General features: G+C 40.7%; 3 protein-coding genes across 3 annotated transcripts; 1 reads left to right on the forward strand and 2 right to left on the reverse strand.

The window, feature by feature from the left end:
* Positions 1-314: 314 nt before the first annotated feature.
* Positions 315-4,723, reverse strand: agmat (agmatinase (putative)). Its single transcript, XM_084916699.1, has 7 exons — positions 4,268-4,723; positions 3,655-3,857; positions 3,381-3,429; positions 2,770-2,965; positions 2,220-2,399; positions 1,985-2,069; positions 315-1,874 (listed from the first exon to the last, which is right to left on the reverse strand). Exons 1-7 carry the CDS (start codon positions 4,570-4,572, stop codon positions 1,801-1,803), a joined length of 1,092 nt encoding a protein of 363 aa, XP_084772825.1. The 5' UTR covers positions 4,573-4,723; the 3' UTR covers positions 315-1,800.
* Positions 4,724-5,524: 801 nt separating this feature from the next.
* On the forward strand, positions 5,525-8,390 carry LOC146364819 (tubulin alpha-1B chain). The gene is made up of 4 exons (XM_084916697.1): positions 5,525-5,747; positions 6,714-6,936; positions 7,023-7,171; positions 7,265-8,390. Exons 1-4 carry the CDS (start codon positions 5,745-5,747, stop codon positions 8,243-8,245), a joined length of 1,356 nt encoding a protein of 451 aa, XP_084772823.1. The 5' UTR covers positions 5,525-5,744; the 3' UTR covers positions 8,246-8,390.
* Positions 8,391-8,678: 288 nt separating this feature from the next.
* On the reverse strand, positions 8,679-13,116 carry pink1 (PTEN induced kinase 1). The gene is made up of 8 exons (XM_084916696.1): positions 12,644-13,116; positions 11,844-12,119; positions 11,615-11,718; positions 11,333-11,515; positions 11,000-11,163; positions 10,762-10,889; positions 10,264-10,494; positions 8,679-10,049 (listed from the first exon to the last, which is right to left on the reverse strand). Exons 1-8 carry the CDS (start codon positions 12,995-12,997, stop codon positions 9,765-9,767), a joined length of 1,725 nt encoding a protein of 574 aa, XP_084772822.1. The 5' UTR covers positions 12,998-13,116; the 3' UTR covers positions 8,679-9,764.
* Between the last annotated feature and the right edge of the window lie 339 nt (positions 13,117-13,455).

Raw genomic sequence — 13,455 nt, forward strand, 5'->3', positions numbered from 1 at the left:
ACAAAGACATCAAGACTTTATATAGTAAATATTTTGCTAAGAGAACTCAAGTTCATTTTAAAAATGACAAAATATTAAAAGAAGTAAAGAAGCAATAAGTAAAAACATATATTGCAACTCTGATAATCCTACAAAATTACAGTCTGTAGATAGATAGATAGATAGATATTTTTATATTGTCTGTTTTACCCTTTTATTATTTGTTATCTTATGTGCAGCACTTTGTGATTCTGTCTAGAAAGGTGCTATACAAATAAAATTGCATATACATATACATATATACACACACACACACACATATACACACACACACACACACACACACGTACGTATATACACATACACTCTTCAGGTCAACAACCACTGGAATATGTTACCATTTTTTTAAATGAAATTATACAGTTTGGCTGATTTTATAGGCACTGTGTCTGTTCTATCATTTTTGTCAACAAAATATGGCCAATAATATGTTGCCAGACTGAGATTAAAGTTAGCAGTGCTTGAAGAATAACCCATAATCACAACCCATCCAGAGAGGTTGGAGAAATTTATAAACCCATGCAAGCATGGGGGAGACAACTACACACAGAAACACCCAGGAGACTGATGAGACAGCAGTATTAATCCCTGTGACACTATGCTGCCCTTCAAGAAAGGGAAAAGATAGGAAATGAAGACGGGTAAAAGAAGAGGAAAAAGAAGGTTGGTTGAAAAAAAATATTGTATTTTGTTTTGAGTTATATAAAGGTGTCCTACATTTCAGTACAATGCTTCTCTCTTATAATAGCTGCTGTTATATAATGCTAGTAAAATACAATACTGTGCAAGCCTTGAGTCATCCTTCCTTCCTTCATATTTTGCATCTAAGCCAGACTTTGACATTTTTAAAGTGGTCATTTGCAATAGTTACAATAGACTTCGTGAAGGTCACGTTCTGTTCAAGGAACTAGATTAGGATGATTTGAGTTTTGTGGCATTTTGAGCCATCCTTCTTGCAGCAGTCATCAGAAGATGTGCACACTGGTGATAAAATGATGGACATGGTCAGCAACAATAGTCAGGTATGCTGGGCCATTTAAACAATGCTCAATTGGCACTACAGGGCCCAAAGTGTGCCAGGATGATATTTGTGTTAACACCTGGAGAACACACATTTCAAGCATTAGAAAAAACATGAATTAGTAACCAGTTTTCATATCGTGAATTTTGAAACCATAGACATGTAATATTTTTCTGAAAGGTTGAAATAAAAGCCTTTTAAGAAATGAAATGCTCCTGTCCAGTATATACTGAGTTTGTACAACAGCATAAACAATGCAAGAGTGCCAGGCACTATGACTGGATTGTGATATCAGAAGGAAGAAACTTGTTTTCAGCAGTCAAGGTAAATAAAGACACTTCAAAAATAATATTTCCTTACGTATTTACTAAAAGCAGCAGTTAGTTTAAATCACTGACCGGTTTGTCTTTCTTGCCTAAAATGCACATTGGTGAATACTGAATTTCACATTTCTGTACACCCAAACGGCACTACACTTAAGTTCTCATGGTCTTAAAACTCATCTGCAGCACTGCACTGTTGAATGAGTGCAGGATTTCCTAATGAAGCCAATACTTACAGAATCAAAACTCGTGTCCACTGCGGCATATTCATCATTTTGTTCGCAATTTATAAGACAGTAATTACCCTCAGATATTTTAGTGTCATTCAAGAGTGCAAAGCATGACTGTACCAAAATTTGATTGTCCGAGTTTTTCCAAAACTACACATTTTATTCTCTTCTATGCTCTCAGTATTTATCAATAGTATTTAATTTTTGGGAGAACACATAACATTTCAAAGAGGAGGTTGGCCCCAGTCAATGCAGTGTTTCCTGTTGACAGAATGGAAGAAAAAAAATGAAATGAATAAGAGGCCAAGAGGGAAAAAATACATTAGAAAGAAAATTGGAATTTCAAAAGAATTTAAATGTTAAAAAAGCACCTGTGGTGTCGTAGGGTGGTGACACCTCCACTAGATCACATCCAACAAGGTTCAGACCACGGCATCCCCGAATAATCTCAACTCCCTAAATCCAATCGTGATGATTGATTGAAAAAAAAATGAATTAATAATGCAGCAGAAAAGACAACATTTCCTTGCCTGGTGTATGTAGTTTTTTATATATAGCTAGTAACTAGTATAGTAAACTTTGAGGTGTCTTTAGCACTTTGATTACCTGTATGGGAGTGAGCCCTGCTATCTCAGGTGTGCCTGTTCCAGGAGCAAAGCCAGGGTCAAGAGCATCAATGTCAAAACTGAGGTATACTGGACCTTTGCCCATCTGATTCCTGACCTCATCCATTAAAGGCGCAAGAGATTTGAACCAACACTCTTCCACTTGCACAACACGGAAGCCCTAAGGGAGTAGAAAAAAAAACATAGTAGCCTTGTTATGAGAAAATTATTTTGAGACATATGGCATCTCCGAGTCAGTGCCATAAAATGCCCTTGTTCTAGATGAATGCATTTGCATCTTGTTGTCAAAAAACAAGCACAATAAAGATATAAAATATACCAATTATTAGCATAGATTCTTGCAACTTTATACTAATCCAGTTATACAGCATTTACTCTCCAGACAAAATGCCAAAACCATTATGTTGAATTTATCTGAGGCATTTCCCTATGGGGAACAAGCAAGTAAAGGTTTATTTATACAACGCCAGAAAATATATGCTAAACATAAGCATGCTTTACACACATGAAACGGTAACCTAGCAGAGTACCTGTGCCCGACTCCATTCATATGAGTCGGCAGAATAGCCTGAACCCCGAAGGCCAATCTGGACCACTCTCTTGCAGTCCAGTAATCCTTCCTCCACACATCGTCTGAACGGAGTCCCGTGGCCTATTTTCTCCCCCAATATCACATCACTGGTGTCAGCATGAGCATCCACATGGATCAAACCCACTGGGCCATGCCTAACAAATTATCACAGGAACAAGGGAATGGGGTATAAAATGGTTAAAGAGGAAGTTCATGTTCATCAGTGGCAGCTACATATATATTAACTGAGGACTCTTCCTGCATTCTCAGTAAACCCAATTCACACAAAACAGTATTCTTTAATTGTATTGCATTCTCAGATAGTAAAGTCAGCGAATACAAGAATGCTTAACTCAAGCGACGCCTGAATCATGCATTTTTGGATTTGTAGGCTGTACAGTTTTGGAAGTTTGAGGGAAAAATGCTTAATAGCCGTGTTAAGACAGTTCAACACAGATCAAAACAATGTTTATTGTATCCTAAAGTGTGTAAAAAAGTAGTACTGTATCAGCAGTCTCAACTTCAAATAATTTGCATCACATATAGTTCCTAGGAATAAAGCACACTTACTTCTCAGCAACAGCTTGCAGGATTGGGTAAGCAATAGTGTGATCGCCACCTGCAGACAAAACTTCCTTAAAATCCAACCTTTGATCAAATCTTCTCTTTGGTTTATAGAGCTATCTAAATGGCTAATAATTGAACATGTATTACAACACTGTGCTTTGTTAAATATTTACTGAGCTATCCTTGACTATCTGTGCAACTGTCTGAATAACAACCATGTGAGCAAGGGCACTTTTAGAGCATTTTCTTCACCTCTAGAGATCAGTTTTCTTCTCACCCATAGTTAGCGGGATGCAGCCAGTGTCCAGGATCTTTCTGTAGGCCTCCCTGATGCGTTTGCAAGTGTCTTTAAGGTCATACACATTAACGTTCACATCCCCAATATCAGCAACCACGAGGGACTCATAAGGTGCTGCCCTGGTGCCACTGTTGTAAGCCCTCAGCATTGCCGACTCAACTCTGATCTGTCGTGGGCCAAACCTGTGAACCAGGATGACACCTATGATTGTTCAAGCACAATGGCTGCTGCTTGGATTTTGTTTTTTGTTTTTTTATTGTGACAATTTTTAACCTTGATGGCATGAAAATAGTGTTTACTGTACACAGTAAGGTATTGGGTGGTCAAAATGAATTTGGACGTTTCAGCTTTTGTACATTCCCTGCAGCTGAGGATTTCTGTTGCCTGTATATGTCTCAATTGTGTACAAGATGGTCTGTGAAGTTTTGCACAACATGAGGATAAGATTAATTTAGTCACTTATTACTAAAGTGAAACTTAAATCTATCTTTAAACGCCTGAAAACAGCAGCTTTGTTATGCATGCATCCAATGACAGTCTACGGAGCAGCAGGCCCATACGTTTAAATATTAGCTGCAGAGAAAAACACTACCTTGCGCCAGGTCGGTTCGAGGTCCCGGTATCAATTGGGACGCCAACAAACGCTGCATCAAGCCCTTCTGCGGTGTCCTGGTAAGGTAATTTGGCCATGGTGGGGATCCCGGCCACCCTGGCAACAAACTCGGCGCTCGGTGGTACATTGTAGTGTTTCCCTGAGCACTGTCTGTTCGGATTTATGCAAAGGCCTCGTCTGTCGCTGCAAAGAGCCAAAGTCTGTCGTGGCTGCAAGGCGAAAAAGTCCGCTGCTGCAGCGGTAATGGTACGACTTAAATGCAAGTTTCTCCGAAGCGAAGACATGCCTGCTAACTTGAGCGTAAAGTTAAGTTGTGTCAGCAGGCCTTTAAAGGACTTCTGCTACTTTAGTGCTTTATTGTATGCCCGTAATATTTTGTTTTGCGTCGAGCAGCGTAATGAAAAAGTATAGTTGAACAGTATTTATTTAACTTATTAATTTGCACTGTACACACTGTGATATTGGATGCACAAATTGATTCTTATTATACAGGTTAAGCAATGCACATCTTTATTAGGCGACTGATTAATTCATTACTTTTCTTACAGGTCTTATAAGTCACAGCATGATTCGGAGCCCTGAAGGCAGCACGAGTCTGCAAATGAGTAATCGAGGGGGTAACCAGCTGTGACCGTCTATCAGGAAGAGAAGGACCAGCGTTATGAATGATTGATAAACAAAACTATGAAGAATACATATAAAGTAGTTATAATACTCTCGATCGACAGAATGCGAGTTCTATGATTTTTGCTAATGACTTCATTAAAGTAGAATGTAGAAGAAAATATATAGGGAAATGCAATATTACAGCTGTGGTAAGATTGAAATTTAACAGGAAGCCAAATTTGTAATTTCAAAATTACTTTTGCTCCTGGACACTGGCTTTCTTCGTCAGCCAAGCCATTTGTTCAATGTAAACGACCACATAAGTGGAGTTCAACGGCTGAAGTATTTGTCATTTTCCTGAATTAAGCCTTTTTATTTTATTCTCTCGGATCTCCAAACAATATAGCTTTCATTGTGATGCCGTGGCTTTACTCAATATAACAGGTTTCTGGCTAATTGCATTGATTTACACAAGCAAAGCGAATACCTTTTTTTATTTATTTATTTATTAGAAAAAGGACATCCGAGGGTCTTGCCTCCTACCAGATTTTATGAAATTCTGCTCTCTTTTTGCACAGTCCTGTATTATATTGTCCTGCATAATCCTACCGACTCACGCCTTAGCGGAGGAGGAATTAGCTCCTGAAAGCCTCTTATCTCACATTGGAGGTTCTGAATGGGAACAATTACTGCGCCAGACGGAGAAGGGTTTTCAGTTTGTGCACTTCACCTGTCCTCCTGAAGAGGCAGAGCGAAGATCGTCATCACAGCAGCCTCAGACACCGAGCACCTCAGTCGCAGACACTCCTCTGGCTTGTCTCATTACATTGCATAATACCGACAAGCAATCATGGTAAGCGAGACTTTAATTTCTAACATTTGACTTGCTTATTTGTTACTGTTTAAGTCTAACAGATGTGGAAATTAAACTAGGTCGTTTTTTCAGATCTGTTTCTTTCCAAATTACTGCAACCTTGCTTGTTGCCATGCAGTATTCCGCAGCTTACTGTGATCATACATCGTTTTAATTGCGAATAGAAATAGTGTGAGATGTCGTCAGTTCGTTAAGTTCGTACTTAAATGATGAATTACATTCATATGGAAGAGCCTGATCCTTATCCTACACAACTGTAAATCATCTTAGTCTTGACCACTAGACTTGTCCACTTGCCTTCCATTGGCTCCCTTATCAATTTCTGAACATGATCTCCAGCCATTTAACACAACGTGTATGTAAATGTATGTTACATAAATGCAGTGTCCTCTTTTCTACAAATAATTATGTCAGTGACATAATACACCATATTGTGTTTGTGTGTTATATAAAACTAAGCCATCCCTAATATCATATATGCTTAAATATATACCATAAAATCAAATACAGCACAAATTGTGTTACATATAACCCCAGTGGATGATCTGAATGTGTCTTTTTAAAGAGCCAGCACACTGCAACATGTCTGACCTAGATAATCCTCTCTGTCTACAGTAATCCTGCAGTAGGCAGTTTTATGTCGCAGCACAAAATGCATGGGCTTCTGTAAAATAAATGGCAGACTGAGACTCAATCCAAATGTTATAATAGAATATAGAAAATGTATTATTAACGGCTTCTTGTGCAAGGTAGGGAAAATGTAATTTAAGCAGTTGTGTTAAAGGCAATTTAAAATGCAGTGATTGTTTCATTTGTGAGCCCGATTAATGTGTTTTATCCCTCCTTTTTTTAATTAGCAAAAACTGTTCTGAAAACTGGTTATCTTCAGCAAGTGGAAGACTCGTCTTTGTTTTTAATCCAAATCTTCTTTTCCCCTTAACCTAGCGTGAGTGTATTTCCATCCACGTTGGTCAAGCTGGTGTCCAAATTGGCAATGCCTGCTGGGAGCTTTACTGCCTGGAACATGGGATCCAGCCAGACGGTCAGATGCCCAGTGACAAAGCCATTGGTGGTGGAGACGATTCTTTCAACACCTTCTTCAGTGAGACTGGAGCTGGAAAGCACGTTCCCAGAGCTGTTTTTGTCGACTTAGAGCCCACTGTCATCGGTAAACTTCTAGAAATAAACTTATCGCTGTTGTCTCTTTAATTTGTTAAAACCCTTACATAATTTCTTAATGGTGTTTTTTTGTAGATGAGGTGCGCACTGGGACCTACCGCCAGTTGTTCCACCCTGAGCAGCTGATCACTGGCAAGGAGGATGCTGCTAACAACTACGCCCGTGGACACTACACCATTGGCAAAGAAATCATTGACTTGGTTCTGGACAGGATTCGTAAACTGGTGGGTAAATCAGAGCAGAAGAAGCCTGGCTAAATGACCTAACTGATGGGTATATCTCTTATCTGGTTGCTGTCTCTCCCTCTCTCTCCTCAGGCTGATCAGTGCACTGGTCTTCAGGGCTTCCTGGTGTTCCACAGCTTCGGCGGTGGCACCGGCTCTGGTTTCACCTCCCTGCTGATGGAGCGTCTGTCTGTCGACTACGGCAAGAAGTCCAAGCTAGAGTTCTCCATCTACCCAGCTCCCCAGGTGTCTACTGCTGTGGTGGAGCCCTACAACTCCATCCTGACCACCCACACCACCCTAGAGCACTCTGACTGTGCCTTCATGGTAGATAACGAGGCCATCTACGATATCTGTCGTAGGAACCTCGATATCGAGCGTCCTACTTACACCAACCTGAACAGGCTGATCAGTCAGATTGTGTCCTCCATCACTGCTTCTCTCCGCTTTGATGGTGCCCTCAATGTTGATCTGACAGAGTTCCAGACCAACTTGGTGCCATACCCCCGTATCCACTTCCCCCTGGCCACCTATGCTCCAGTCATCTCTGCAGAGAAGGCTTACCACGAGCAGCTCTCAGTGGCTGAGATCACAAACGCCTGCTTTGAGCCAGCCAATCAGATGGTGAAATGTGACCCTCGCCACGGCAAGTACATGGCCTGTTGCCTTTTGTACCGTGGTGATGTGGTACCCAAAGATGTCAACGCTGCCATTGCCACCATCAAAACTAAGCGCTCCATCCAGTTTGTGGACTGGTGCCCCACTGGTTTCAAGGTTGGCATCAACTACCAGCCCCCCACTGTGGTTCCTGGTGGAGATCTGGCCAAGGTCCAGAGGGCTGTGTGCATGCTGAGCAACACAACTGCTATTGCAGAGGCCTGGGCTCGGCTTGACCACAAGTTCGATCTGATGTACGCTAAGCGTGCCTTTGTTCACTGGTACGTGGGTGAGGGTATGGAGGAGGGAGAGTTCTCCGAGGCCAGAGAGGACATGGCAGCTCTGGAGAAGGATTATGAGGAGGTGGGAGTTGATTCTATTGAGGGTGAAGGAGAAGAGGAAGGAGAGGAGTACTGAAAGGGTCATGAGGGATTATACAGGAAACTTCAGTGTGTTCCTAAATACATTCCAGTCTATTTATTACCAGTTTGACTTTGTTCAGAGTATAAATTATTAAAATCCTAATATGGCTCTGTCTTAAATAAAGTTTCTGAAAAATGAAGTCTTGTATCAAACTTTTTTTTGCATAACAACACCTTTAAGTTGTGAGGGATTTTTAGAGAAACAATTTTAGTTTGTCCAAGATCACATGGAAAAATCCACGTGAAATCTGCTTTGGAACTCCAAGAAAAAGATATTTAAGATCAGGCCGCACCTTGTTATTTCACAAACAGTGCTAATAATATTCATCATCAAAATTAAAAAAAATGTATGGATATTACTATATCACCAATACGAGTTATTTATTTTGAAAATATCTAAAGACAAAGGAAAGAACTTGAACAAACACTTCATGGCTCTTTAACACTTTTATTCTGAAACACTGCAAAAAAAATCGACATATATCTAAAATCCGTCTTATAATCTTTTGTAGGAAGACATATACATGCATCCCTTTCATTCTTTTTGACAGTAAATTATCCTAATATGAAGGATTAAGTCCCAATTTTCAATTATTATGAAATCTGTATATTATATTAGCTGAAAACCACAGCTCTGAACAGGTGCAAAACATGAGCATAAAGTGCAAACAGCAACAATGTGGAACAAAGTCAGATCCTTAAGATTAATTAATTACTCATGCATGACACATCAGGATCAATGTGATTCATATGTTCTAGCATTTAGGACAGGTCTATGTTCCTTAGCTGTGAAATATCAGTGTACAACTGACTGCAACACACATATCCACTGGCAACCAGATCTTCAAGGGGCAACTTTATGGACTGTGTCCTACTTGTGAACCTTTCACTTGGTCTTACCCTACACAGTAGAGTCTAACTTTATCTGTATTGACCTCCACATTTACTGGTACAAAAATTTTTCATAGTTGCAAAAATAACTGCACGAATGTGAGTTTTTGTTTGTTTTTTCCCCACAGGCTGATTTGAAAAAGTGTATCATAATTTGGAAAACAAAATATCCACTCACATAATAGAATTTCTTGCTGCGAAGCAACTCAAATGTTGGGAAAAATTAAACACAATCACTCCCCAGCAGCTGTCTCAGTAATCCACAATGCATTGCACGTGTAAGACAAACTGCATTTTTGTATGATGGGTACCAATAACACTTGAATGTTTGAAGTGCTTGAATTCCTGCTGATACAGTGATGATGGCAAGTGAAACATATTCATAAGTATGTGAGAAATGCAGATAAGTAACATTAGAGGACACAGGTTTGAGGGTCGGGTTCTTGAAAAGGGAGAATTACACCACTTGGCAATTCATGATAAATAATCAAACAATACCCACAGCCATTAGATGTTACAGCTAAAACAATAAATACCACACATACAGAAGTCTGAGTATTGAAAGCAATTTTAAGCCCCAGTTTATCCATATCAGTGACTCTCAGCTATGTGTTTGAGTTATTCTAGACAGACAGCACGCAGGCCTGGCTCTGCTCTCGCCCATAGAGGAGGAAGCCTACAGCAGTGCGCAGGTCCTCCAGCTCTAAGTTAGCCAGGAAACTCCTCTGAAGCTCCGCCTCCACTTTGTTCCCACTGGGCCCCTGACAGCCCTTAAGGAGAACCACAGCAGACTGGCAGAGCAACCAATCAGCCAGCTTCCTCATGCCCACACTGTCCTGGTTAGCCAGAGCCTTCCGACCCCAGAGGCTCAGATGTAGCATGTTAGCTGCCACACGGGCAGTGGGGCGCTGCAGAGTATGAAGAACATGTTTCAGTAGTGGAATGGTAGAGATGCCTCTCAGGTAAATCTACAGAAAATGTTAACTTCACAATTCCCCTTAGTGTTGAGAGAATTGTGATTTGTTTTAGTTCAATGTTTCGGTTTAATAAATGAAACTATATTGTTTTAGCTCTCTTTTACTGAAAACTTAAATATTAAACTAAACACAGCCACTTCTTTACCTTGTTTGGGTTCCTCCTGAGAAGTAAGCATATCACGAACTGCAAATCAGCTGGAACACTGGAGGGTAGAGGAGGAAGCTGCTTCTCCTGGTAATTCCTGCTCTCCAGTCCCACTGCTCGATAGAATGGATTTTGCTGTCCAAATATCTCGTAGGAGATGGCGCCCACGGCCCAGGCATCTGCCTTGCTGTAGTCAAGCACCACACCACATCCTGGAACTGCAGTGGCCACCTGATGGCAGAAAAATTATGAGAAATTAAAGTGATTAAATATCTGGTTAACTGCAAATGATCTATTTATATGAATTCTTATTTATCTTAATGAGTCATTTCAAAACACAAAGATACAATTAGGTTACTTGAATGGTATCCAAGTGTCACCTCTGGTTATAACCAGAGTGGAGGCAAAAGTCACAAAATTCAGTTTTAATAGTCACCAATAAGAGACGGCGCAGCAACTGTGGCTACTCAGTTACAATAAAGACATTTTTAATCTTACCTCCGGAGCCATAAGTGAAGCATTCCCTCCTTTGCTGACCCAAATGCTGTTGAAGGGCAGCTGCAAACTAGAATCGCTCTGGGCCAGACAGCATCCAAAGTCAGAAATCACTAAACGGGGGCAACCATCTGCATAAAGGACAAATCAATATAACACCGGTGACCCAAACAGACCTCAAGTTGGCATAGTTTACATTTGGCTTTAAACTGTTCTGTTATTGACAGAATTTTTTTCGGACCTGAGTCGAATTCCAACAGCACGTTGTCTGATTTTAGATCCCTGTGAGCGACACCCTCTCTGCACAAATGGTCGATCCCCTCAAGGAGCTGCAGCACCATCAGAGTGCGCTGCCTGCGGCTTGGTGTGGACATTTCCAGGTACTGCCTCAGTGTGCATGGATAGCTATGACACAAAAAATCTGTGAAGTTACTGAATAAAAATGACCTGACAAGTGAACTATAAAAACCCCCCCAACAAAATAATGAAAATCTCTAAAAACAACATTTTTTTTTACAATGTTTCTAGCACACATACTGGGTTGGACTGAGGTAGGTAGGAAGGTAGGTCTTACTTCTTCATGACCAGGAAAAGAGTGCGATTGTTGCCCAGGCCTGCAGGGTTAAGCCTGGGTGGCAAAACATCTGGATATTCCTCCTGAGCACCTGGTAGCAATGGAACATCTGCAGTAAAAGCCCGGTACACTCGGATTACATTAGGGTGTGCTGACACTCTTTTGGGCAGGACTCCGAAATGTCTGCATGTAGAGAAATCACAGCCATTCATTAGTACGTTTCCTATCCTTAGGTCACCACTCTGAGGCAGGAATAAAAAGAACTGAGGTTATAATACTTACCCATCCAGAGTAATTTCTTCTTTTTCCTGCTTTAAGGCATGAGGACCTGCAGGGACCAGCTCCTGAGACATAGACTTTAAGATGGCCTCACTTGATGACCCAGCCTGCAAACAAATAGCAAAATACCCGTCGGTACTGATGTGTGGCTATTTTTCGTTTGTTTTCATACAGAGGATTAAAACCTAAAACAGATGTGAAATCATTATCAAACCATTAGTATACTACCCACCCCAAAGTTCCACATCATCTTAATAGCAAAAGAGAAGTTCCTTAGTGAGCAGCATGTCAGAGATCGAGGTGCCTCAGTTTCCACTTCACCTTCTTTTATCTGCACCAGGGAGCATTTTCTGGCACTTTGCTTTGGAGGAGCAAACTGAGCTGCAGCCTCATACACAGCTGCATTGGAGCCTTTCCCAATCTGGTTCCCTAGAATGTAATCCTCCAGTTTATATCCAGAGGTGAATGGCTTAAGTGGACTCTGGAATTTCTTCTTTCTAAAAACAGCCTGCAGGGGAAAGCAATAATAATAATAATAAGCTACACAAAGATATGTTCATATCAATCACGTGCTATAAACAAATTTAGTCAAGAAAAAAAAGGAAAAACAATCAACAGACTGTATACAACAACTTTTTAAAGCCCCAAATGTACCTACACTTGTTATAGACGCTGCTAGAGACATATTAAAATAATAAAAAGTAAATTAATGCAAGATTGCAACCAAGTTATCCATTCAGGCCTCAGTTCAAACAGCATGACAAATTAAAGAACGTACACAAATCTTGTGTCTATGCATTACCCTATCAACAAAACATTCATAAATGTAAAAACAATATGCAGAATTGGTGAAGATACAAATAAACAAACTTTCAGTAAAAAAACAAACAAAAAACAATCCGGCAAATAACCATGAAAATAAAGACTAAAAGAAAAACGACTACTAACAAACCAGTTTGTCAGAAGCTACTACACTTAACGACTTAAATGTCGCTTAAGTACCCTACTGTGACCTACTTTTAGATACCATACCTGGATCTCCTGGCATGTTGAAGCACTCTTTCTGTCATCCTCCAGCTGTTGTTCGATAAGCCCCACACCGAGACCGAAAGCCAAAAATACAGCTCTGTTACGCGGGGACCCGCCAGCAAACCTCCTGAAGCCGGCGGACTGAAGCTGAGCTGCCAGGCCTTTCAGAGAAGTGCGGTAATAGCGGTACCGAGACGGCAGGAAAGCCTGAGGCTGAGCGGTGCGGACCGACGGGCCTGCACGGAAACGGTCAGCTCGGAGCTTTGCTGCGAGTCGGCCACCGGATTTCAGGAGACCGAGCTGAAAGACCGACCGGCCCAACTCCAGTCCCCGGCTAATAGCGTGTTTCACAGACATACTTTACCCGGACAGGTAACTTAAGCTGCTACCACGGAGTTTTACTTCTGCCTAGCTCTCTACCCCTAGCTCTCGAAAGGACAGCGTTATGTAAACAAAACAATTGCTGCTGCTGAGCATGCGCAAACCTTTAGACTGTCTTCTTTTCGTTTACCGGAGGGTGGCGTTTAGCGATCAGGGGACATATCAAGGTATAAACACAAATACATTTAATCATGTCACAAATACAGGATCACTAGAGGTTCGATTTATGCTGGGCTGCCGAGTACACTATATATTTAAAAAAATGTATAACAACCCAGTCCCCAATGGCATTTAAAAGGTTGTTTACAGCCTGACACAAAAATGTTTGAATAGTTTCTCCCTCCTTAACTACTCAAGGTGATGTAGATTTTTTTCTTTTCTTTTCTGTTTTGTTTCTTTTCTTTTTTTTTTTTCTTTTAAAAAGTCATCCAACT

This window comes from Perissodus microlepis, chromosome 20 (genome assembly GCF_051167445.1).
Source record: "Perissodus microlepis isolate ML-2025 ecotype Zambia chromosome 20, ASM5116744v1, whole genome shotgun sequence".
Taxonomy (NCBI): Eukaryota; Metazoa; Chordata; class Actinopteri; order Cichliformes; family Cichlidae; genus Perissodus; species Perissodus microlepis.